The sequence below is a fragment of the Oncorhynchus mykiss genome, chromosome 1, assembly GCF_057628025.1.
Source record: "Oncorhynchus mykiss isolate SJ-2025 chromosome 1, ASM5762802v1, whole genome shotgun sequence".
In the NCBI taxonomy this organism is placed as follows: domain Eukaryota; kingdom Metazoa; phylum Chordata; class Actinopteri; order Salmoniformes; family Salmonidae; genus Oncorhynchus; species Oncorhynchus mykiss.
Genome location: NC_143022.1, coordinates 57,515,047 through 57,539,502, shown reverse-complemented (window position 1 = coordinate 57,539,502; position 24,456 = coordinate 57,515,047). Strand labels below are relative to the sequence as shown.

Here is a 24,456-nt window from a genome sequence, read left to right as displayed (position 1 = left end):
TCTTAAGACTGTTGATCAAACTCTGACAGCACAGTGAGGGAACGTAAGCCCCTCTATATTATTCATAGAAGAGAATGGCACAATAGGAGAGAACTTGAAAATAGTGTATATTTTGTGCTGTAGAGTGAAGATTTGAGGTACACTACATGACCAAAAGTATGTGGACACCTGCTCAACGAACATCTCATTCCAAAATCACGGGAATTAATATGGAGTTGGTCTCCCATTTGCTGCAATAACAGCCTCCACCCTTCTGGGAAGGCTTTCCACTAGATGTTGGAACATTGCTGCGGGGACTTGTTTCCATTCAACCACAAGAGCATTAGTGAGATCGGCCACTGATGTTGTGCGATTAGGCCTGGCTCGCAGTCAGCGTATTAATTCATACCAAAGATGTTCGATGGGGTGGAGGTCAGGGTTCTGTGCAGGCCAGTCAAGTTATTCCATAACGATCTCGACAAACCATTTCTGTATGGACCTCACTTTGTGCATGGGGGCATTGTCATGCTGAAACCGTAAAGGGCCTTCCCCAAACTGTTGCCACAAAGTTGGAAGTACAGAATAGTCTAGAATGTCATTGTATGCTGTAGTATTAAGATTTCCCTTCATAGGTCCTCCCGAGTGGAGCAGCGGTCTAAGGCAATGCACTGCTTGAGGCGTCACTACAGATCCGGGTTCGATGCTGGGTTGTGTTGCCCCATCGCGCTCTAGCGACTCATGTGGCAGGCCGGGAGCATGCACGCTGACACGGTCGCCAGTTGTATGGTGTTTCCTCCAACACGTTGGTGTGGCTGGCTTCCGGGTTAAGCGAGCAGTGTGTAAAGAAGCAGTGCGGCTTGGCAGGGTCGTGTTTTGGGGACGCATGGGTCTTGACCTTCGCCTCTCACGAGTGCGTACGGGAGTTTCAGCGATGGGACAAGACTAACTACCAATTGGATATCACGAAACTAGGGAGAAAATTGGGTAAAAAAAAACTAAATCCCTGCACAGACCATTATTCCTCCTCCACCAAACTTTACAGTTGGCACTATACTTTGGGGCAGGTAGCGTTCACCTGGAATCAGCTAAACCCAGTTTCGTCCGTTGGACTGTGGACGATCACTCCAGAAAACGTGTTTCCACTGCTCCAGAGTCTTATGGCAGCGAGCTTTACACCACTCCAGCCGACACTTGGAATTGGGCATGGTGATCTTAGGCTTGTGTGCTGTTGCTGGGCCATAGAAACCCATTGCTTCCAGAGGCAGTTTGGAACACGGACGGTAGTGAGTGTTGTAACCGAGGACAGATGATTTTTAACGCCCTACGCACTTCAGCACTTGGCGGTCCCGTTCTGTGAGCTTCTGTGGCCTGTCACTTCATGGCTAAGCCATTGTTGCTCCTAGAAGTTTCCACTTCACAATAACAACACTTACAGTTGACCGGGGCAGCTCTAGCAGGGCAGAAATTTTACGAACTGACTTGTTGGAAAGGTGGCATCCTATGATGGTGCAACGTTGAAAGTCACTGAGCTCTTCAGTTAGGCCATTCTACTGCCAATGTTTCTTTGTGGAGATTGCATGGTTGCGTGCTCGATTTAATACACCTGCCAGGAATAGGTATGGCTGAAATAGCCAAATCCACTCATTTGAAGAGGTGTCCACATACTTTTGTATATACAGTGAGGGAAAAAAGTATTTGATCCCCTGCTGATTTTATACGTTTGCCCACTGACAAATAAATGATCAGTCTATAATTTTAATGGTAGGTTTATTTTGAACCATGAGGGACAGAAAAACAACAAAAACATCCAGAAAAACACATAAAAAAACGTTATAAATTGATTTGCATTTTAATGAGGGAAATAAGTATTTGACTCCTCTGCAAAACATGACTTAGTACTTGGTGGCAAAACCCTTGTTGGCAATCCCAGAGGTCAGATGTTTCTTGTAGTTGGCCACCAGGTTTGCACACATCTGAGGGATTTTGTCCCACTCCTCTTTTCAGATCTTCTCCAAGTGATTAAGGTTTCGAGGCTGATGTTTGGTAACTCGAACCTTCAGTTCCCTCCACAGATTTTCTATGTGATTAAGGTCTGGAGACTGGCTAGGACCTTAATGTGCTTCTTCTTGAGCCACTCCTTTGTTGCCTTGGCCGTGTGTTTTGGGTCATTGTCATGCTGGAATACCCATCCACGACCCATGTTCAATGCCCTGGCTGAGGGAAGGAGGTTCTCACCCAAGATTTGACGGTACATGGCCCCGTCCATCATCCCTTTGATGCGGTGAAGTTGTCTGGTCCCCTTAGCAGAAAAACACCACCAAAGCATGTTTCCACCTCCATGTTTGATGGTGGGGATGGTGTTTTTGGGTTCATAGGCAGCATTTCTCCTCCTCCAAACACGGCGAGTTGAGTTGATGCCAAAGAGCTCCATTTTGGTCTCATCTGACCACAACACTTTCACCCAGTTGTCCTCTGAATCATTCAGATGTTCATTGGCAAACTTCAGACGGGCATGTATATGTGCTTTCTTGAGCAGGGGGACCTTGCGGGCGCTGCAGGATTTCAGGCCTTCACAGCGTAGTGTAACACACCAATTGTTTTCTTGGGGACTATGGTCCCAGCTGCCTTGAGATCATTGACAAAATCCTCCCGTGTAGTTCTGGGCTGATTCCTCACTCATGTTCATTGCAACTCCACGAGGTGAGATCTTGCATGGAGCCCCAGGCCGAGGGAGTTTGACAGCTATTTTGTGTTTCTTCCATTTGCGAATAATCGCACCAACTGTTGTCACCTTCTCACCAAGCTGCTTGGCGATGGTCTTGTAGCCCATTCCAGCCTTGTGTAGGTCTACAATCTTGTCCCTGACATCCTTGGAAAGCTCTTTGGTCTTGGCCATGGTGGAGAGTTTGGAATCTGATTGATTGATTGCTTCTGTGGACAGGTGTCGTTTATACAGGTAACAAGCTGAGATTAGGAGCACTCCATTTAAGAGTGTGCTCCTAATCTCAGCTCGTTACCTGTATAAAAGACACCTGGGAGCCAGACATTTTTTGTTTGTTTTTCTGTCCCTCACTGTGCAAATAAACCTACCATTAAAATTATAGACTGATAATTTCTTTGTCAGTGGGCAAACGTACAAAATCAGCAGGGGATCAAATACTTTTTTCCCTCACTGTATAGTGTAGGTTGAGGTCAGTTGTACCAGCTTTCCCAATAATCAAAAACAATTACATAATTTCTAAAATTACATGTCAAGACTCTGGGTGTATGCATACTACCGTGCTCCACACTCTCGACGTACTCTTGAGCATGTTCTTGTGAGGACGAGAGTGTGAAGAATGCATAAAACATTACATTAGAGAAGCACTTGCACTACTGTATTACCTTACGCTTCACCTCCCTATTCACGTATCCTTCTTCCAGCCAGGACAATGGCAACAATAGACTAAACAAGATATACACAAAGCAAAAGTTTTACTTCATAATTATCAGCTACATATCTGAATCGTAATAATCTAGCTAGCCAGCTAGTTAAACAGGCAAAGATGGCCAGATTATGCATTATAGATTCTTCGTGGCTATCTGGCTAGCTAACAGTAGCAGCTAGCCAGTTAGCCCTATTGACTTATTATGGGCTTGTGATCTAAGGTAAGCATGCTAAAATTAGCACAGCATGTATTTATTAACATATCAATATAAACTATTGTAGTCAGGCAACATTTCATTCCAAAGTCGGAATGTATTTTATTTCGCTTCAGCTCAAATAATGGCCGCCATTGATTTCAATCATTTTTTTTGCCGTTTCGCATACTTTGATTTGGACTCATACTCAGACCCTCCAGTTCTCCAATTTGCGTGATCGGAGCATGGTAGTATGCATTTTGAGAAACACCCTTTGTCTCCCTGACTCATAAATTGATTCACTGTATACTGCTATACAAAGCCATCAACAACACTCACCAGTTTGTAAAGCCAGTTACTCTTGATTTCCGCTGCATTGGGGTTCCTTCTTATCAAGTTAAATCTCTTCCCAAAGTTGTGATTTTTTTTAGAGGATCTTGAGGGCTGAAAATGAGTAAATTATACACTCACATTGATGTTAAGTTACTCTAGAATCTAGATCATTATAGTTTGTCCCTTCATGTGTGTGTTTGTGTGAGTGTGTGTGAGCATGCGTGTGTGTGAGTAATCATGATAACTCACTCTTGCTGCGGGGCTACTGGGGTGAGTAGCGTAGTCTGAGCCGCCTGTGTAGTTGGAGGCCTCACTACTCATGGTGCTCATTGGGCACTCCTTCTCATTCGCTGGGGCTTTGGGGCTGGACCTACACAACAGGAAATATAAGTGGTAGGACATTTTCACAGATGAGCTCACATAATTCCGTATTCTACATATTAGAGGCATGTTTGATCTACATAAGATACTTCTCAGCAAAACTTTCTCGAAGCCTCTCAGAGTCACTCATTCTTGGCCTACATCACTGCTGCATAAACTGATGGAGCTCAATTTGTCAGCAAGACTTCTACAGCCTATTTAAAGTTGTTAGAGAGACAAGACAGGGAAATGTATGTGCAGTGACATGGACAGAGTACAGTGCCTTGCGAAAGTATTCGGCCCCCTTGAACTTTGCGACCTTTTGCCACATTTCAGGCTTCAAACATAAAGATATAAAACTGTATTTTTTTGTGAAGAATCAACAACAAGTGGGACACAATCATGAAGTGGAACGACATTTATTGGATATTTCAAACTTTTTTAACAAATCAAAAACTGAAGAATTGGGCGTGCAAAATTATTCAGCCCCCTTAAGTTAATACTTTGTAGCGCCACCTTTTGCTGCGATTACAGCTGTAAGTCGCTTGGGGTATGTCTCTATCAGTTTTGCACATCGAGAGACTGACATTTTTTCCCATTCCTCCTTGCAAAACAGCTCGAGCTCAGTGAGGTTGGATGGAGAGCATTTGTGAACAGCAGTTTTCAGTTCTTTCCACAGATTCTCGTTTGGATTCTTTGACTTGGCCATTCTAACACCTAGATATGTTTATTTTTTAACCATTCCATTGTAGATTTTGCTTTATGTTTAGGATCATTGTCTTGTTGGAGGACTAATCTCCGTCCCAGTCTCAGGTCTTTTGCAGACTCCATTCTTCCAGAATGGTATTTGGCTCCATCCATCTTCCCATCAATTTTAACCATCTTCCCTGTCCCTGCTGAAGAAAAGCAGGCCCAAACCATGATGCTGCCACCACCATGTTTGACAGTGGGGATGGTGTGTTCAGTTGTGTTGCTTTTACGCCAAGCATAACGTTTTGCATTGTTGCCAAAAAGTTCAATTTTGGTTTCATCTGACCAGAGCACCTTCTTCCACATGTTTGGTGTGTCTCCCAGGTGGCTTGTGGCAAACTTTAAACAACACTTTTTATGGATATCTTTAAGAAATGGCTTTCTTCTTGCCACTCTTCCATAAAGGCCAGATTTGTGCAATATACGACTGATTGTTGTCCTATGGACAGAGTCTCCCACCTCAGCTGTAGATCTCTGCAGTTCATCCAGAGTGATCATGGGCCTCTTGGCTGCATCTCTGATCAGTCTTCTCCTTGTATGAGCTGAAAGTTTAGAGGGACGGCCAGGTCTTGGTAGATTTGCAGTGGTCTGATACTCCTTCCATTTCAATATTATCGCTTGCACAGTGCTCCTTGGGATGTTTAAAGCTTGGTAAATCTTTTTGTATCCAAATCCGGCTTTAAACTTCTTCACAACAGTATCTCGGACCTGCCTGGTGTGTTCCTTGTTCTTCATGATGCTCTCTGCGCTTTTAACGGACCTCTGAGACTATCACAGTGCAGGTGCATTTATACGGAGACTTGATTACACACAGGTGGATTGTATTTATCATCATTAGTCATTTAGGTCAACATTGGATCATTCAGAGATCCTCACTGAACTTCTGGAGAGAGTTTGCTGCACTGAAAGTAAAGGGGCTGAATAATTTTGCACGCCCAATTTTTCAGTTTTTGATTTGTTAAAAAAGTTTGAAATATCCAATAAATGTCGTTCCACTTCATGATTGTGTCCCACTTGTTGTTGATTCTTCACAAAAAAATACAGTTTTATATCTTTATGTTTGAAGCCTGAAATGTGGCAAAAGGTCGCAAAGTTCAAGGGGGCCGAATACTTTCGCAAGGCACTGTAATTGGCTTGATTCAGAGGGGCCATGTTGAGATTATAGCTGAGGGCTGATGCTTTCAACTGCTGAAGACTGACTCCCTGAGCACAGTGTAGATGTGTTAAGTGAGGTCAATTTTACTGATTAAAAAAAGGGGGTCTTGCTGAAAGGCTGGAAAGTTTTAAAAGTAAAAATAAGGTTAAACGTCCATTTAATATATACCCTTAGGGTTGATGGGACTCCTTGCAGTGAAATAACAGAAAGTTCTGTCTTAGCCTACAATCTGTAGCTATGGTACAATGTTGTGGTCTACAAGGAATGACACTATAAAAAGAGAATTAAACAAAAATACTGCAGTAAAAAAACAATAATGAATCTTTTGGATATATTGGGTTTCAGGTCAGTGAACAAGGACAGTCAGAAACCCTGGTTCCAGCTGCACCTTTGGAGCAGTCTACAACACCTCCTCATTCTAACTCAATTCAGCCATACAATAGCCTAATCCATACTCGGACATATACTACCACTCGATACATCCACTCCTCCCTCCATCAACTCATCCACCCTTTGTTCCCTCCCTCAATCAACCAATACAACCCTCAGTTTATCCATGAATGACACTTCAAAAACCCTTTAATATCAAACTCAGATTTGAGTAGTAAGACTGCATGCTTTTGCTCAACAGGTAGGTAAACACAGAGTAGAGGGTTGAGCACCAGGAGGTTTACACCAGCATACAATACTGGGAGGGTCATACTGCAGTAGCCTAGCCCCAGATCTACTTGTGCTGAATACTGCCCTCCCAAGAAAACAGGCAGTAACTGCTCATAGCGTGGAACTGAGAAAAATGGCTTCAAAGTTTTTTAATTGTCCAGCCAAATTAATTCTAGGGAGATCATTGGAGATGTAGTGTTCTGTTGCCTTACTATGAGTAAATGTTTTATTCATGTTGACCCTGACATCTGACATGACCTTTGACCCTTAAAACGGCAGTTACTGCCTTCTTCCTTGCCATGATACAGTATGTTATACATTGCAGTGTAATACGAAAGCAAAGAGCAGTATCTGCCATTTTAATTTGTTAGTTTACTATACTTCTCATTTATGCTATTTATCAAATAGCAGTGTAATTACTGACAGTGTAACAAAGTTGAAACTGCATCATTTGTGTGTCTTCCACTAAGAAACCAGTTGCAGTTGAAGTCAGAAGTACACCTTAGTGAAATACATTAAAACTCTGTTTTTCACAATTCCTGACATTTAATCCTAGTAAAAATTCCCTGTCTTAGGTCAGTTAGGCAATGCTACCAAATACTAATTGAGTGTATGTTAACTTCTGACCCAAGGGATATGTGATGAAAGAAATAAAAGCTGAAATATAAAATTCTCTCTACTATTATTCTGACATTTCACATTCATAAAACAAAAAGTTTACCGCTTTATTTTATTAATGTGAAATGTCAGAATAATAGTAGAGAGAACGATATATTTCAGCTTTTACTTCTTTCATCACATTCCCAGTAGGTCAGAAGTTTATATACACTCAAGTAGTATTTGGTAGCATTGCCTTTACATTTCTTAACTTGGGTCAAACGTTTTGGGTAGCCTTCCACAAGCTTCCCACAATAAGTTGGGTGAATTTTGGCCCATTCCTCCTGACAGAGCTGGTGTAACTGAGTCAGGTTGTAGGCCTCCTTGCTTGCACATGCTTTTTCAGTTCTGCCCACAAATTTGATATAGTATTAAGGTCAGGGCTTTGTGATGGCCACTCCAATACCTTGACTTTGTTGTCCTTAAGCCATTTTTCCACAACTTTGGAAGTATGCTTGGTGTCATTGTCCATTTGGAAGACCCATTTGCGACCAAGCTTTAACTTAACTGATGTCTTGAGATGTTGCTTCAATATATGCACATAATTTTCCTGCCTCATGATGCCATCTATTTTGTGAAGTGCACCAGTCCCTCCTGCAGCAAAGCACCCCAACAACATGATGCTGCCACCCCCGTGCTTCACGGTTGGGATGGTGTTCTTCGGCTTACAAGCCTCCCCCTTTTTCCTCCAAACATAAAGATGGTTATTATGGCCAAACAGTTCTATTTTTGTTTCATCAGACCAGAGGACATTTCTCCAAAAAGTACGATCTTTCTCCCCATGTGCAGTTGCAAACCGTAGTCTGGCTTTTTTATGGTTTTGGAGCAGTGGCTTCTTCCTTGCTGAGTGGCCTTTCAGGTTAGGTCGATATAGGACTCATTTTACTGTGGATATAGATACTTTTGTACCTGTTTCCTCCAACATCTTCACAAGGTCCTTTGCTGTTGTTCTGTGATTGATTTGCGCTTTTCACACCAAAGTACGTTCATCTCTAGAAGACAGAACGCATCTCCTTCCTGAGCGGCTGCATGGTCCCATGGTGTTTATACTTGAGTACTATTGTTTGTAGAGATGAACGTGGTACCTTCAGGTGTTTGGAAATTGCTCACAGGGAGGAACCAGACTTGTGGAGGTATACAATTTGTTTTTCTGAGGTCTTGGCTGATTTATTTTGAATTTCCTATGATGTCAAGCAAAGAGGGACTGAGTTTGAAGGTAAGCTTTGAAATGACGTCAATTAGCCTATCAGAAGCTTCTAAAGCCATGACATCATTTTCTGGAATTTTCCAAGCTGTTTAAAGGCACAATCAACTTAGTGTATGTAAACGTCTGACCCACTGGAATTGTGATACAGTGAGTTAGTTATAAGTGAAATAATCTGTCTGTAAACAATTGTTAGAAAAATTACTTGTGTCATACACAAAGTATATGTCCTAACCGACTTGCCAAAACTATAGTTTGGTAGAAAAACTAGTTTTAATGACTCCAACCTAAGTGTATGTAAACTTCCGACTTCAACTGTATATCTTAAATGTTTTGTGAGTACCCGCGCATTTTAAGTGCATCCGATGCAGAGTTGCGTACTGTCTCCCCTATTCACTGCACACCACAGTGGTTAAGTGAACGTATTATGAAGACTGGGACACACAAGTGATGCTCCATGATGATCATAGATTGATTTAATATGAGCATTATTCTGCCCTACAAAGGAAAAGTGCAGTAACTACGAATTTGGTAAAAAATCTTTGATCTGTGAGTATACAAAACATTACCAGCACCTGCTTTTTCCATGACATAGACTGACCAGGTCAATCCAGGTGAAATCTATTGATGTCACTTGTGAAAACCATTGGGTTTTTCACGCTCAACAGTTTCCCGTGTGTAATCAAGAATGGTCCACCACCCAAAAGACATATAGCCATTGGTGTCAATGTGGGTCAGTATCCCTTTGGAACACTTTCAACACCTTGCAGAGTCCATATACCGGCACATTGAGGCTGTTCTGAGTGCAAAAAGGGGGTGCAACTCAATATTAGGAAGGTGTTCCTAATGTTTTTCAATCTAAGTGTATGTGGTGATGGCATAATTTCAAGTCACATTGCAGAGTGGAAAACAGTTCGCTAAAGGTAAAATAGAAACTATTACAGCTTCAATCTTTAAAAAATGAATTTGTGCTCACAAAGGGGGACCATGATGATTTCTATAGAGATGGCTGTTTGTCAGGCTGGTGGTGTACAGAGCTGGCTGTTGATAATGTGGTGGGACCATGTTAGTTAGGGGGTAAGCAGTGCTTGGGCTGTGTTAATGATTAAGCATGGGTAAAGAGGATTAGCCTAGCCGAGGCTGACTGTGCTTTTTGAGGACAGGACAGAGGTTCTTCATGGTGAGTGATTTTTCATTATCATGATGATGAAAAATACAGCAACTCTTGGTTGGACATGGGGAATTGTCTTAAAAAATGACTATTTATTGTTGAAATCAACACGTTTTGGGCTTTCGGCCTTCATACGGCTTCTGGGTAAATTTGAGTGGCGCTTTATGCCCGTGCTGCAATGCCCACACACAGGGGAGACCACCAATTCCTTCCATCACTCCTCCGTCACGAAGCTCTGCTGTGGTTGTCAACAAGGAACCCCACATGGTTAACTTCACAATTCTTCCAAGTCTTATTTTGGTCTTCTCCAATATTGCTTTCTCCGCTGCTCTGCTGTGGTTGTCAGCAAGTACACCGCACATGACTTCACATGGTTTCCCTAGCTCTGTTTGTGGCCTCTTTCCGTCAACACTTCACTGTGTGGGTTGGTGTATCACTCCTCTGTCACAACACTGTTCTACTCTGTCTGGCATAGTTAGATTATTATTCAGGATGTCAACAAGTACACCCCACATAGCTAACTTTACAATTCCCTTGTTCTGGTTTAGTATGTCTGTCTTCTCCAATTTACTTTCTTGTGTGGCTTGGTGCATAGCTCCCCTGTCACAACATTCTTCCTGAATGGCTTACTCAGAATGTCAACAAGTACACCCCACATGGTTAATTTCACAATTCGTCCATTCTTCCACTTCTTGTTTTTGTCTCGGGTCTCCTTGAGTCTTCTCCAATAATTCTTTATTTTGTGAGTTGGCACAACTCATCACAGCATTAGTCTTAAAATAAATTTGGTAGAAAATAAGACGACAACCCACACTCCTCTAGTTGTGGCAGTCTGCTACACAAGAAATTAGCGTAATTCCCTGCTGTACTGTAAATCACAATGATTTACTTTGTCACAGCGACTGTGTCTCAGAGACTCAAATAGACAGAGGAGCATAGAGGAGCATAGCTGCAGGACACCTGACATTTTCACTTTTAATCACAAACGCTGTCACTCCAGTAGTTTAAGAGCCATGCTACATGGCCATGTGTACTAGTTTTAATGTCAGGGCTGTACTCAGTTACACTGGACCAAGTGTTACCCTGCGCTGCCCTCATGTAGAGGGAGGATTATGTGTATGCTCACACAAAATACTCCAGGCAGCGCCAACAAAGCCCTTTTATTAATTTGTGCACAAAAAGACAATCTCAGATGTGCAGATAGCCCCCCATGCTTGGCCCCTTGGTGCCGTGTGTGTGCGCATGTGAGTGCTCTTGTGGGTATTAAGGGATTACCCAGCCAGAAAAGCACATTGGGGAGACACTAAACTGACTGTCTGAGAATGCAGTTTAAATGACCGTGACAGCATTTCTAATGAAAAGGGGGAGACTGAGGGCTGCTTTCGTTTAGGAGACATGCTTTGTGGTGAACCTGACCCTTCTTCAAGCTCATCATTTCATGACAAAATGGCAACTAGACAAGGGCCTGTATTCATAAAGTTAGATCACAATGAATATGATTATTTGGACACAGGGGACCTGATCCTACATACAGGCCCATGACAGGTTAGTAAGACACATCTGCGTGCACACACACATACACACATTACAACAGAAAGTGCAAGAGTGTACTTGTTGGAGGCCTTCCGAGTGGCGCATCGCAGCGCAAGCTGTGCCACTAGCGATCCTGGTTCGAGTCCAGGCTCTGTCACAGCATGCCGACGACCGGGAGACCCATGGGGCGGCGCACATTTGGCGACTCTTGTGGCGGGCTGAGCGCAATGCACACTGACACGGTCACCAGGTGTACGGTGTTTCCTCCGACACATTGGTGCGGCTGCCTTCCGGGTTAAGCGGACATTGTGTCAAGAAGCCGTGCGGCTTGCACCGATGGGACAAGACTGTAACTAACAAGTGGACACCACGAAATTGGGGAGAAAAAGGGGTAAAAAAATAAAAAATAATAAAAGAGTGTACTTGTTGTCCACTTACTCACAAGGCGGATGACAGAACCAGGACTAAGTCATTATTATGCAGATGTTCCTTCAGTTAGTTTTTTAGTTTGATGATTTGGTTGAACATGGTTCAGACAAGAACAAACACCATACAGAACTAGCAGGACTTTGTAATGTAAATACAGAACACGACATCAGGCAAAACACCAAGGGTTTGCTTTTAGTGTAGAACAACATCACAGAACAACATAAACAGATGGATGTAGGTGCAAATACTTTACACAGAATAGACACTGTAACCTAGCAGTATATTACTGTAGATGCAGGCCTGGGCAACTCCAGTCCTTGGGGCTTGATTGGTGTCACACTTTTGCCCCAGCCCCAGCTAACACACCTGACTCCAATAATCAACTAATCATGACCTTCAGTTTGGAATGCAATTAGTTTAAAATCAGCTGTGATGGGGGAAAAGTATGACACCAATCAGGCTCCCGAGGACTGGAATTGCCCAGGCCTGTAAGATGTTGGGAAAATCATATTTCCATAATTAAAGCTAGAAGACTTATATCAAACATCTCTAATCCAAAATCAAATCTAGAGTCGGCTTTCTATTTCGCAACAAAGCATCCTTCACTCACGCCGCCAAACTTACCCTAGTAAAACTGACTATCCTACCGATCCTCGACTTTGGCGATGACATCTACAAAATAGCTTCCAATACTCTACTCAGCAAACTGGATGCGGTTTATCACAGTGCAATCTGTTTTGTTACTAAAGGACCTTATACCACCCACCACTGCGACCTGTATGCTCTAGTCGGCTGGCCCTCGCTACATATTCGTCGCCAGACCCACTGGCTCCAGGTCATCTACAAGTCCATGCTAGGTAAAGCTCTGCCTTATCTCAGTTCACTGGTCACGTTGGCAACACCCACCCGTAGCACGCGCTCCAGCAGGTGTATCTCACTGGTCATCCCTAAAGCCAACACCTCATTTGGCCGCCTTTCCTTCCAGTTCTCTGCCGCCTGTGACTGGAACGAATTGCAAAAATCGCTGAAGTTGGAGACTTTTATTCCGATCACCAACTTTAAACATCTGCTATCTGAGCAGTTTACCGATCGCTGCAGCTGTACATAGTCCATCTGTAAATAGCCCACCCAATTTACCTACCTCACCCCCATACTGTTTTTATTTATTTACTTTTCTGCTCTTTTGCACACCAGTATTTCTACTTGCACATGATCATCTGATCATTTATCACTCCCGTGTTAATCTGCTAAATTGTAATTATTCGCTCCTATGGCCTATTTATTGCCTACCTCCGCATGCCATTTGCACACAATGTATATAGACTTATTTTTTTTCTACTGTGTTTTTGACTTGTTTATTGTTTACTCCATGTGTAACTCTGTGTTGTCTGTTCACACTGCTATGCTTTATCTTGGCCAGGTCACAGTTGTAAATGAGAACTTGTTCTCAACTAGGCTACCTGGTTAAATAAAGGTGAAATAAAAGCTTGGTGTCAACAAAGGTTAGTTTGACAAGTAACTCACTCAGACTAGAGCTGTATAAGAGGATTTTTTACATAGTTTACAAACAGCGCATTTGGGAGTATTCCACTTGACTTTTTTACAGCCTTATTCTAAAATTGAATTATTATTATTTTTCCCCTCATTACACAACACCCCATAATGTTGAAGCAAAAACAGGTAAAAAATAAAATAAGTACTCAGACCCTTTACTCAGTACTTTGTTGGAGTACCTTTGGCGGTGATTACAGCCTCAAGTCTGAAGCTACAAGCTTGGCACCCCTGTATTTTGGGTGTTTCTCCCATTATTCTCTAAACATCCACTGAAACTCTGTCAGGTAGGAAGGGGTGTAATGGTTTTCTTCCGTTGAAGGAGAGGACCAAAGCGCAGCGTGGTTAGGGTTCATCTTATTTAATAATAAATCCAAACTGAACACTTTAATTTACAAAAACAACAAATGTGAAAACAGTACCGTGTGGTGAAAAACACAGACACGGAAACAATCACCCACAAACAAACAGTGAAACCCAGGCTACCTAAGTATGATTCTCAATCAGAGACAACTAACGACACCTGCCTCTGATTGAGAACCATACTAGGCCGAACACAGAAAAACAACCTAGACACACAAAACATAGAATGCCCACCCAACTCACGTCCTGACCAACTAAAACAAACAATTAACACAATAACTAGGGTCAGAACGTGACAAGGGGACTGTCGCTGCACAGCTATTTTCAAGTCTCTCCAGATATATTAGATCGGATTCAAGTCAGGGCTCTGGTGGGGCCAGTCAAGGACATTCAGAGACTTGTCCCAAAGCCACTCCTGCGTTGTCTTGGCTGTATGCTTAGGGTCTTAATCTTGTTGGAAGGTGATCCACAGCCCCAATCTGAGGTCCAGAGCACTCAGATGCAGGTTTTCATCAAGAATCTCTCTGTTCATCTTTCCCTCGATCCTGACCAGTCTCCCAGTCCCTGCCGCTGAAAAACATCCCCACTGCATGATGCTGCCACCCCCATGCTTCACCGTAGGGATGGTGACAGGTTTCCTCCAGACGCCAAAGAGTTCAACCTTGGCTTCATCAGACCAGCGAACCTTGTTTATCATGGTTTGAGAGTCCTTTGGGTGCCTTTTTCATGTGCCTTGTAGTGAGGAGTGGCTTCCGTCTGGCCATGCTACCATAAAGGCCTGATTGGTGGAGTGCTGCAGAGATGGTTGTCTGTCTTGAAGGTTCTCCCATCTCCACAGAGGAACTCTGGAGCTCTGTCAGAGTGGCCATCAAGTCCTTGGTCACCTCCCTGACCAAGACCCTTCTCCCCCGATTGTTCAGTTTGGCCGGATGGCCAGCTCTAGGAAGAGTCTTGGTGGTTCCAAACTTCTTCCATTTAAGAATGATGGAAGCCACTGTGTTCTTGGGGACTTTCAATGCTGCAGAAATGTCTTGGTACCCTTCCCCAGATCTGTGCCTCGACACAATCCTGTCTCGGAGCTCAACCAACAATACCTTCGACCTCATAGCTTTCTTTTTGCTCTAACATGCACTGTCAACTGTGGGACCTTAAATTTACCACAGGTGGACTCCAATCAAGTTGTAGAAACATCTCAAGGATGATCAATGGATACAGGATGCACCTGAGCTCAATTCCGAGTCTCATATCAAAGGGTCTGAAAACGTATGTAAATGAGGTATCTGTTTTTTTATTTTAATATAGTTTCAAAAAATTATATTGAATAACTGTTTTCACTTTGCCATTATGGGCTATTGTGTGTAGATTGATGAGGAAAAAACATGTATTTAATCAATTTTAGAAAAAAGGTTGTAAAATAATGTTTTTTTAAGTCAATAGGTCTGAATACTTCCCAAATGCATTGTATAAGTCTGATCAAACAGCCACAGGAATCAATTTGAATAAACAAAGCCCATACAGAGCCTTGGAATTGTAAGAGTATTAGGCAGTACTTCCAACTGGCCTCACTGCCGGAGACTATGTTTAACCACGCCATCCCAGGACCTCCACATCCAGCTTCTTTACCTGCGGGATCGTGGGGAAAACTCATTCTGATTGGTTAGGCCTGGCTCCACATCTATACTGAAAAAAATATACAGGCAAAGATTTCCACAATTTTACTGAGTTACAGTTCATATAAGGAAATCAGTCAATTTAAATAAATTCATTAGGCCCTAATCTATGAATTTCACAAGACTGGGCAGGGGCACAACCATGCGGTTTATAAAATATTTAGAGCATGTCTTTAAATTATTGTACTGTAAACCAATGTATAATACAATCCAAATATTACTGTATATAATATATTAATATATTTGTGCATTTATGTCTTGTCTAAAGAAACTTTTTCCAAAACCAATACTTTAAGTGAGTTTAATTTAAAATGAAGTGTGAGGAGATCCTACAGTCTTATAAAAATAGAATCGGGGTGTAATCCCAACTTCATTGTCTGGGTTTCCCAAGCCTCCATCTTACAATCTGACTTTTCCAAGATCCAAACTAAGATGAGGTAATCTTTTTCTGCCCATTTTCCTCCTGAGCGCCGGATTAAACAGTAATTTTCAGAAAGGTCCTTCCTCAGCCTTTTCTCTACTGATCCCGAGTGAAAGATTTACTCCTATTATTATTTTTTCTCCAATAATAGCCAGCCGGTGAGATTTTGGCTTGATTATGCACAAACCAGCCTTATGCAACACATCTCCGTTGTTTAATACATTTTAGTCCTTGACTAGACATCATCTGTGTCAAAGAAACCATCTCATAAAGATTGGTTGCATTATTCACTCCGTGAGGAGTAGAATGTGGGTGCAGGGTACAGTGGGACAATCCTGGCAGAACAGACAAGTTGTCACACTAGGCATTTTTTATTTTACTGGACTTTATGTATTATCAGATTTTACCATTTCATTGTTGTTTTTTGTATATTTTGACGTTTTTTATTGTGTTTTTATTATGAGAGCTCGGGTAATTAAGACTTTGCAATGTATAGTATTAATTACACAAATAAACTTGAAAATGTTAGCTTATTCCAGCTCTTTGCTGGGAGCTAAACTGGATGAACTCAAATAAGGCCATAGAGAGGGGAAAACACAAGTGACAGTAGGACTTACAATTTCAATTTGCTCTGGATATCACTCACCACCATTACCTTGGATTCCCCTTAGGACCTGTTCCCCAGTTCTACTCAGCCAACTCCAACCTCACTCTACACTCCTGGTTTTTGCAACTCATCTGAGCTACCCCGGTTCTGCACTCCCCATTTCTCTGTGATCAATAAACTTTTTGTGCATTCATTCCAGCTACCTCTTTAGAGTCCGCTCTTGGGTTCTCCCCCTTCGCTCATCGTAACAAATGGGAGTACCTCTAATTGTTGTTTTTCACTTATGGTGTATGATTGAGACATTGTAGTTATATCACACTGAAAATTAGGCTATGGCCCTAGCAGTTCCATACTTACAGAGTGATTTTTATTGTTTTCAAGGAAGAAGTAGGAGAGGGGGAGATACTATTTGTTATGGCATTGATTGAACTTGAACTCAAGACAAACAACTAGTTTGAACAGTTGCAACAAAAAATAAGCCCAGAATTCTGAAGGAAGTGAAAGAGACTTGAGTAAGACACCGTCTGCCAGATCAGGTTTTAAGATAGCACGGATGTGTGAGTCTCTGGAAGTAAACAGTACAGTACGTATCATCCTCCTCTGCTACTCGTGGCAGTTGTGAAAGTGAACATGCTCTAGGAGGGCTATCTATCAAGGGGCCAGGCTTGGCAGAGAAGGTGGGAAGACCATACAAATAGAATGACCAGAACAGACATTCCCATTCATGAAATGCACCATGATGGGTCCTTCCGTTCTAACTAATTCTAATGAACATGGTGAACATGTTCCAGGAGGGCCATGTAACAGGGGGGCGGGAATAGCTGGGGTTGGCAGGTAAAGTGAGCTCTGAAGGGAGCCAGTGCTCTGAAAAACAATTCAATGGGTTTCAGCAATATAGTACATTACAACCTCTCGTTGGATTATAGTCAGGGGCATCAGTTCTACCTCAAGACCAAAAATGTAATGTAAACTAAAATCATTCCAATCCCGATTCAATTGCAAAAGCGGTTTAGCGTATTGATTGGCTGGCTTTAGGGCCATGCAGAGCATCGCTTGGAGAGCAGCTGCCAGCCCGCACGCCTTTTCTCTCACTTTTAGAAAGCCAGTTTGCTTTGCCAGTCAGCCGTTTAGGCAGTGAGCCGATTGCTTTGAATTTGATATGGTCATTTTAACTCTGCCTTTTAAGCCTTGTTATAATCTGATTGCCAGAGGTTAATTGAATTGAGAATTCGGAGGCGGGGGACACCTTCTGTTCAGACACTATTCAAAAACAAAAGCTATTTCATTTCTATAAAAATATAAGTTGTGATAGCTGCAATTGATATTTTCATTCATTGGTCCAGTGGGCTAGTGCAATTTTAGTTTCATTTTAGTTTCTATGAAAACAAACACAATTGAACAACTTGCCACTTTTAGAGCATTTCCCCAAAATACATGTATTTTGGATTGAAAGACAATAAAAATTGTAGGCTATAGGCTAACAGGTGTATTGTCATGCAGTGATAGAATGATAATTGAGATAATGCAAATCATTAATGAATACTTTAAACTTCTTGCTGTAGGCCTACTTCTTCATCATTCCCTGCCTACATGGCTAATCCCTATCTATATCATCTTGCTTATCCATTTTCCTGAATTAAAATGTGATATTGTAACAGGTACGTCTTGATGGCAATATGGCATTAAATAATGCTAAGTTATTTAGGCTAGCTATAGTGTGGATGTTGGGCTGTTTTGTTGAACTATAATGAGTACACAGATAGTGCAACTGCAGGGTAGGCCACACAATATCAGACAAGCTGGCCCGGGGAACAATTTGCGAAAGTCGCCCCCTCCCATTGGCTACTATGTTGGAATATCAATATTCTAGTTATTTGTTACAATGCTTCAAATAATGCAGACAAGCAAATGCAAAAATAATACCATCTATACACTACCATTCAAAGGTTAGTGGTCACTTAGAAATGTATACCGGATAGAATAGAAATTGGAAACACTTATCTCCCTCACTAGCTTTAAGCACCAGCTGTCAGAGCAGCTCACAGATTACTGCACCTGTACATAGCCCACCTACAATTTAGCCCCCTACTGTATTTTATTTTATTTATTTATTTTGCTCCTTTGCACCCCATTATTTTTATTTCTACTTTGCACATTCTTCCACTGCAAATCTACCATTCCAGTGTTTTACTTGCTATATTATATTTACTTTGCCACCATGGCCTTTTTTTGCCTTTACCTCCCTTATCTCACCTCATTTGCTCACATAGTATATAGACTTGTTTCTACTGTATTATATGTTTGTTTTACTCCATGTGTGTGTGTCGTTGTATGTGTCGAAGTGCTTTGCTTTATCTTGGCCAGGTCGCAATTGAAAATGAGAACTTGTTCTCAACTTGCCTACCTGGTTAAATAATGGTGAAATAAAAATAAAAATAAAAAATGTTCTTGTTTTTGAAAGAACATTTAAAAAAATGCCCATTAAAATAACATCAAATTGATCAGAAATACAGTGTAGACATTGTTATTGATTTTTTTATGGAATATCTAAATAGGCGTACATTATCAGCAACCATCACTCCTGTGTTCCAATCCAAGTTTATAATTTTATCATCAAGTTTATCATTTTAAAAGGCTAATTGATAACTAGAAAACCCCTTTGCAATTATATTAGCGCAGCTTAAAACTGCTGTACTGATTAAAGAAGCAATAAAACTTTCTTCTGGCAATAAAACCTTCTGGACTAGTTGAGTATCTGGAGCATGAGACTTTGTGGGTACGATTACAGGCTCAAAATGGCCAGAAACAAAGCACTTTCTTCTGAAACTCGTCAGTCTATTCTTGTTCTGAGAAATTAAGGCTATTCATGCGAGAAATTGCCAAAAAACTGAAGATCTCGTACAACGCTGTGTACTACTCCCTTCACAGAACAGCACAAACTGGCTCTAACCTGAATAGAAAGAGGAGTGGGAGGCGCCGGTGCACAACTGAGCAAGAGGACAAGTACATTAGAGTGTCTAGATTATGGAACAGACCTCAACTGACAGCTTCATTAAATAGTACCCGCAAAACACCAGTCTCAATGTGAAGAAGTAACTCCGGGATGCTAGCCTTCTAGGCAGAGTTGCAGAGAAAAAGCCATCTCAGACTAGCCAATAAAAATAAAAGTTTAAGATGGCCAAAAGAACACAGACACTGGACAGAGGAAGATTGGAAAAAAGTGATATTGGCAGACGAATATATGTTTGAGGTGTTTGGATCACAAAGAAGAACATTCGTGAGACACAGAACAAATGAAAAGATGCAGGAGGAGTGAATCCCCGAGCTGGCAAGGTAAAAATCTGTCATTCTGCCCCTGAACAAGACAGTTAACCAACTCTTCCTAGGCCTTCATTGAAAATAAGAATTTGTTCTTAACTGACATGACTAGTTAAATATATGATGTGATGGTCTGGAGGTACTTTTGTGGTGGTGAAGTTGGACATTTGAACAGGCTAAAAGGGATCTTGAAGAAGGAAGGCAACTCCATGTTGCAACGCCATGCCATTATCTTGTGGACAGCGCTTAATGTGAGCCAATTTCCTCCTACAACAGGACAATGACCCAAAGCACAGCTCCAAACTATGGAATAACTATTTAGGGAAGAAGCAGTATTCTGTCTATAATGGAGTGGCCAGCACAGTCACCGGATCTCAACCCTATTGAGCTGTTGTGGGAACAGCTTCAAGCCAAGCCTACTTGTGGGAGTTGCTTCAGGAAGCGTGGGGCGAAATCTCTTCAGATTACCTCAACAAATTGACAACTAGAATGCCAAAGGTCTCTGCAAGGCTGCAATTGCTGCAAATTGAGGATTCTTTGACAAAAGCAAAGTTTGAAGGACAATTATTATTTCAATTAAAAATGCTTATTTACTTTGTCAACGTCTTGACTTATATTTCCTATTCATTTTGCAACAAATTTCATGTATGTTTTCATGGAAAACAATTACATTTCTAGGTGACCCCAAACTTTTGAACAGTAGTGTGTAAGAATTATTAATAATACAGCGCATTCGAAAAGTATTCAGACCCCTTGCATTTATCCACGTTTTGTTACGTTACAGCTTTATTCTAAAATTGATTAAATCGTTTTTTTCCCCTCGTCAATCTGCACACAATACCCAATAATGACAAAGCAAAAACAGATTTTTAGAAATGTTTGCAAATGTATTAAATATAAAAAACAGAAATATTACATTTACATACAGTACCCGTCAAACGTTTGGACACACCTACTCATTCAAGGGATATTCTTTATTTATTCAAGGGATATTCTTTATTTGTACTATCTTCTACATTGTAGAATAATAGTGAATACATAAAAACTATGAAATAACACACATGGAATCACGTAGTAACCAAAACAGTTTTAAACAAATCAAAAAATGTTAGATTCTTCCAAGTAGCCAGCCTTTGCCTTGATGACTGCTTTGCACACTCTTGGCATTCTCTCAACCAGCTTCACCTGGAATGCTTTTCCAACCGTCTTGAAGGAGTTCCCACGTATGCTGAGCACTTCCAGGCTGCTTTTCACTCTGCAGTCCAACTCATCACAAAATATCTAAATTGGGTCTTGGTCAGGTGATTGTGGAGGCCAGGGCATCTAATGCAGAACTCAATCACTCTCCTTCTTGGTCAAATAGCCATTACACAGCCTGGAGTGTGTTGGGTCATTGTCCTGTTGAAAAAAAATGTATGTCCCACTAAGCGCAAACCAGACGGGATGGCGTATCACTGCAGAATGATTCTGTGTGTGTTTTCTCATAGTTTTAATGAACATTGTAAAAATAATGAAAAACCCTGGAATGAGTAGGTGTCTAAACGTTTGACTGGTACTGTAAGTATTCAGACCCTTTACTCCCTTTGCTCTTACTTTGGCAGCAATTACAGCCTTGAGTCTTCTTGGGTATGACACTGCAAGCTTGGGACACCTGTATTTGGGGAGTTTCTCCCATCATTCTCTGCAGATCCTCTCAAGCTCTGTCAGGTTGGATGGGGAGCATCGCTGCACAGATATTCTCAGGTATCTCCAGAGATAATTGATTGGGTTCAAGTCCGGACTCTGGCTGGGCCACTCAAGGACATTCAGAGACTTGTCCCGAAGCCAGTCCTGTGTTGTTTTGGCTGTGTGCTTAGGGTCCATGTCCTGTTGGAAGGTGAACCTTCGCCCCAAGTCCGAGTTACCGAGCTCTCTGGAGAATGTTTTCATCAAGGATATCTCTGTTCATCTTTCCCTCGATCCTTACCAGTCTCAGAGTCCCTGCCGCTGAAAAACATCCCCACAGCATGATAATGCCACCAACATCATTCATCGTAGGGATAGTGTCAAGTCTCTTACAGACTTGGCAGTTGGCATTCTGGCCAAAGAGTTCAATCTTGGTTTCATCAGGCCAGAAAATCTTGTATCTCATGGTCTGAGTCCTTTAGGTGCCTTTTTGCAAACTCCAAGCAGGCTGTCATGTGCCATTTACTGAGGAGTGGTTTCCATCTGGCCGCTCTACCAAAAATAACTGATTGGTGGAGTGCTGCAGAGATGGTTGTCCTTCTGGAAGTTCTCCCATCTCCACAGAGTAACTCTGGAGCTCTGTCAGAGTGAGCATCGGGTTATTGGTACCCTTCAAAAGATCTGTCCCTCGACACAGCGCTCAGAGCTCTACGGATAATTCCTTCGACCTCATGGCTTGGTTTATGCACTGACATGCACTGTCAACTGTTGGACCTTATGTATACAGGTGTGTGCCTTTTCAAATCATGTCCATTTACCACAATGATCAATGGAAACAGGATGCACCTGAGGATCTGAATACTTATGTAAATAAAATTGCAAAAAAAGTCTAAAAAACCTGTTTTCGCTTTGTCATTATGGGGTAATGTGTGTAGACTGATTAAAGAAAACATCAATTTTACAATAAGGCTGTAACATAACAAAATGTGGAAAATGACAAGGGGTCTGAATACTTTTTCAATGCACTGTATGTATGAATTCCTTTGTTTGAATATTATTGTTTATTTGTTTGAATATACTGTAGGCCTATCGACAACCTAATTCCAAAATTGTTTCTAGTTGTCCCCCACAATGAAATCAGGGAGGGGAACTTGGATCTGTCTCCGTCCATACGTTTGTTTGTACACAAGTTGCACACGATATCTCCGACAGCACTAGGCCGATTATGATTAAACTTCGGTGAATAAAGTGTCTTGCCATAGGGATCCGGATTATTCAAAATGAATTAACTGAAATTTCAAAGTCACACACGATATCTCAATTGGCCCAAGGGGGGCGCATCTTTCACATTTCATATTTTCATATTTCATATTTCCGTATTAAATATTATAGTTTAATTACATTTTAGGGTATCTGAGGATTAAATAGAAACATATTTTGACTTGTTGAAACAAAGTTTAATGAGTGGATTACTCAAATCGATGGAGCCAACTAATCTGACTTTTTGGGGGAAAAAAAGACGGATTTTATCTAACAAAATGACACTACATGTTATAGCTGGATGACAAATCAGAGGAAGATTTTCAAAAAGTAAGTGAATATTTCATCGCTATCTGTGAATTTATGAAACCTGTACCCTTGGAAAAATATGTTAAACAAACAATCACATGGCATGCTTTTGCTGTAAAGCCTACTGTAAATCGGACAATGAAGTTAGATTTACAATAATTTAAGTATTTAACCAATATAAGACACTTGTATGTACCTAAATGTTTAATATCCATAATTTGTATGATAATTTATTTGAATTGCGCGCCTTCCAGTTTCACAGGAAGTAGTCAAGCTAGAGGGATGCCTAGCCTTAAGAAGTTTTAACATGTGTAAATATAAGATTCAACAACTGAGACATAAACTGAACAAGTTCCACAGACATGTGACTAACAGAAATTGAATAATGTGTCCCTGAACAAAGGGGGGATCAAAATCAAAAGTAACATACAGTATCTGGTATGGCCACCAGCTGCATTAAGTACTGCAGTGCATCTCCTCCTCATGGACTGCACCAGTTCTTGCTGTGAGATGTTACCCCACTCTTCCACCAAGGCACCTGCAAGTTCCCGGACAATTATGGGGGGAAAGGCACTAGCCCTCACCCTCCGATCCAACAGGTCCCAGACGTGCTCAATGGGATTGAGATCTGGGCTCTTCGCTGGCCATGGCAGAACACTGACATTCCTGTCTTGCAGGAAATCATGCACAAAACTAGCAGTATGGCTGTTGGCATTGTCATGCTGGAGGGTCATGTCAGGATGAGCCTGCAGGAAGGGTACCACACGAGGGAGGAAGTTGCCTTCCCTGTAACGCACAGCATTGAGATTGCCTGCTTGACAAGCTTAGTCCGACGATGCTGTGACACACTGCCCCAGACCATGACGGACCCTCCACCTCCAAATCGATCCCGCTCCAGAGTACAGGCCTTGGTGTAACACTCATTCCTTCGACGATAAACTCTAATCCGACCATCACCCCTGGTGAGACAAAACCGCGACTGGTCAGTGAAGAGCACTTTTTGCCAGTCCTGTCTGGTCCAGCGATGGAGGGTTTGTGCCCATAGGCGACGTTGTTGCCGGTGATGTCTGCCTTACAACAGGCCTACAAGCCCTCAGGTGTTGTTACATGTGGTGTGCCACTGTGCGAGGACGATCAGCTGTCCGTCCTGTCTCCCTGTAGCGCTGTCTTCGGTGTCTCACAGTATGGACATCGCAATTTATTGCGCTGGCCACATCTGCAGTCCTCATGCCTACTTGCAGCAAGCCTAAGGCACGTTCACGCAGATGAGGCATCTTTCTTTTGGTGCTTTCAGAGTCAGTAGAAAGGCCCCTTTAGTGTCCTAAATTTTCATTACTGTGACCTTAGATGCCTTAAAGCTGTTAGTGTCTTAACGACCATTCCACAGGTGCATGTTCATTAATTGTTTATGGTTCATTGAAAACAGTGTTTAAACCTTT

The 24,456-nt window shown here is 41.9% G+C and overlaps 1 protein-coding gene across 1 annotated transcript in view; it reads right to left on the bottom strand.

Annotated features, from left to right (window-relative positions):
• Positions 1 to 24,456, bottom strand: part of LOC110532459 (pleckstrin homology domain-containing family A member 5) — a 109,728-nt gene that overhangs the window by 63,095 nt on the left and 22,177 nt on the right. The window contains 2 exon segments of the mRNA XM_090184439.1: positions 3,940 to 4,044; positions 4,183 to 4,303. Of these exon segments, the coding sequence (XP_090040565.1) occupies positions 3,940 to 4,044; positions 4,183 to 4,303 (226 nt within the window).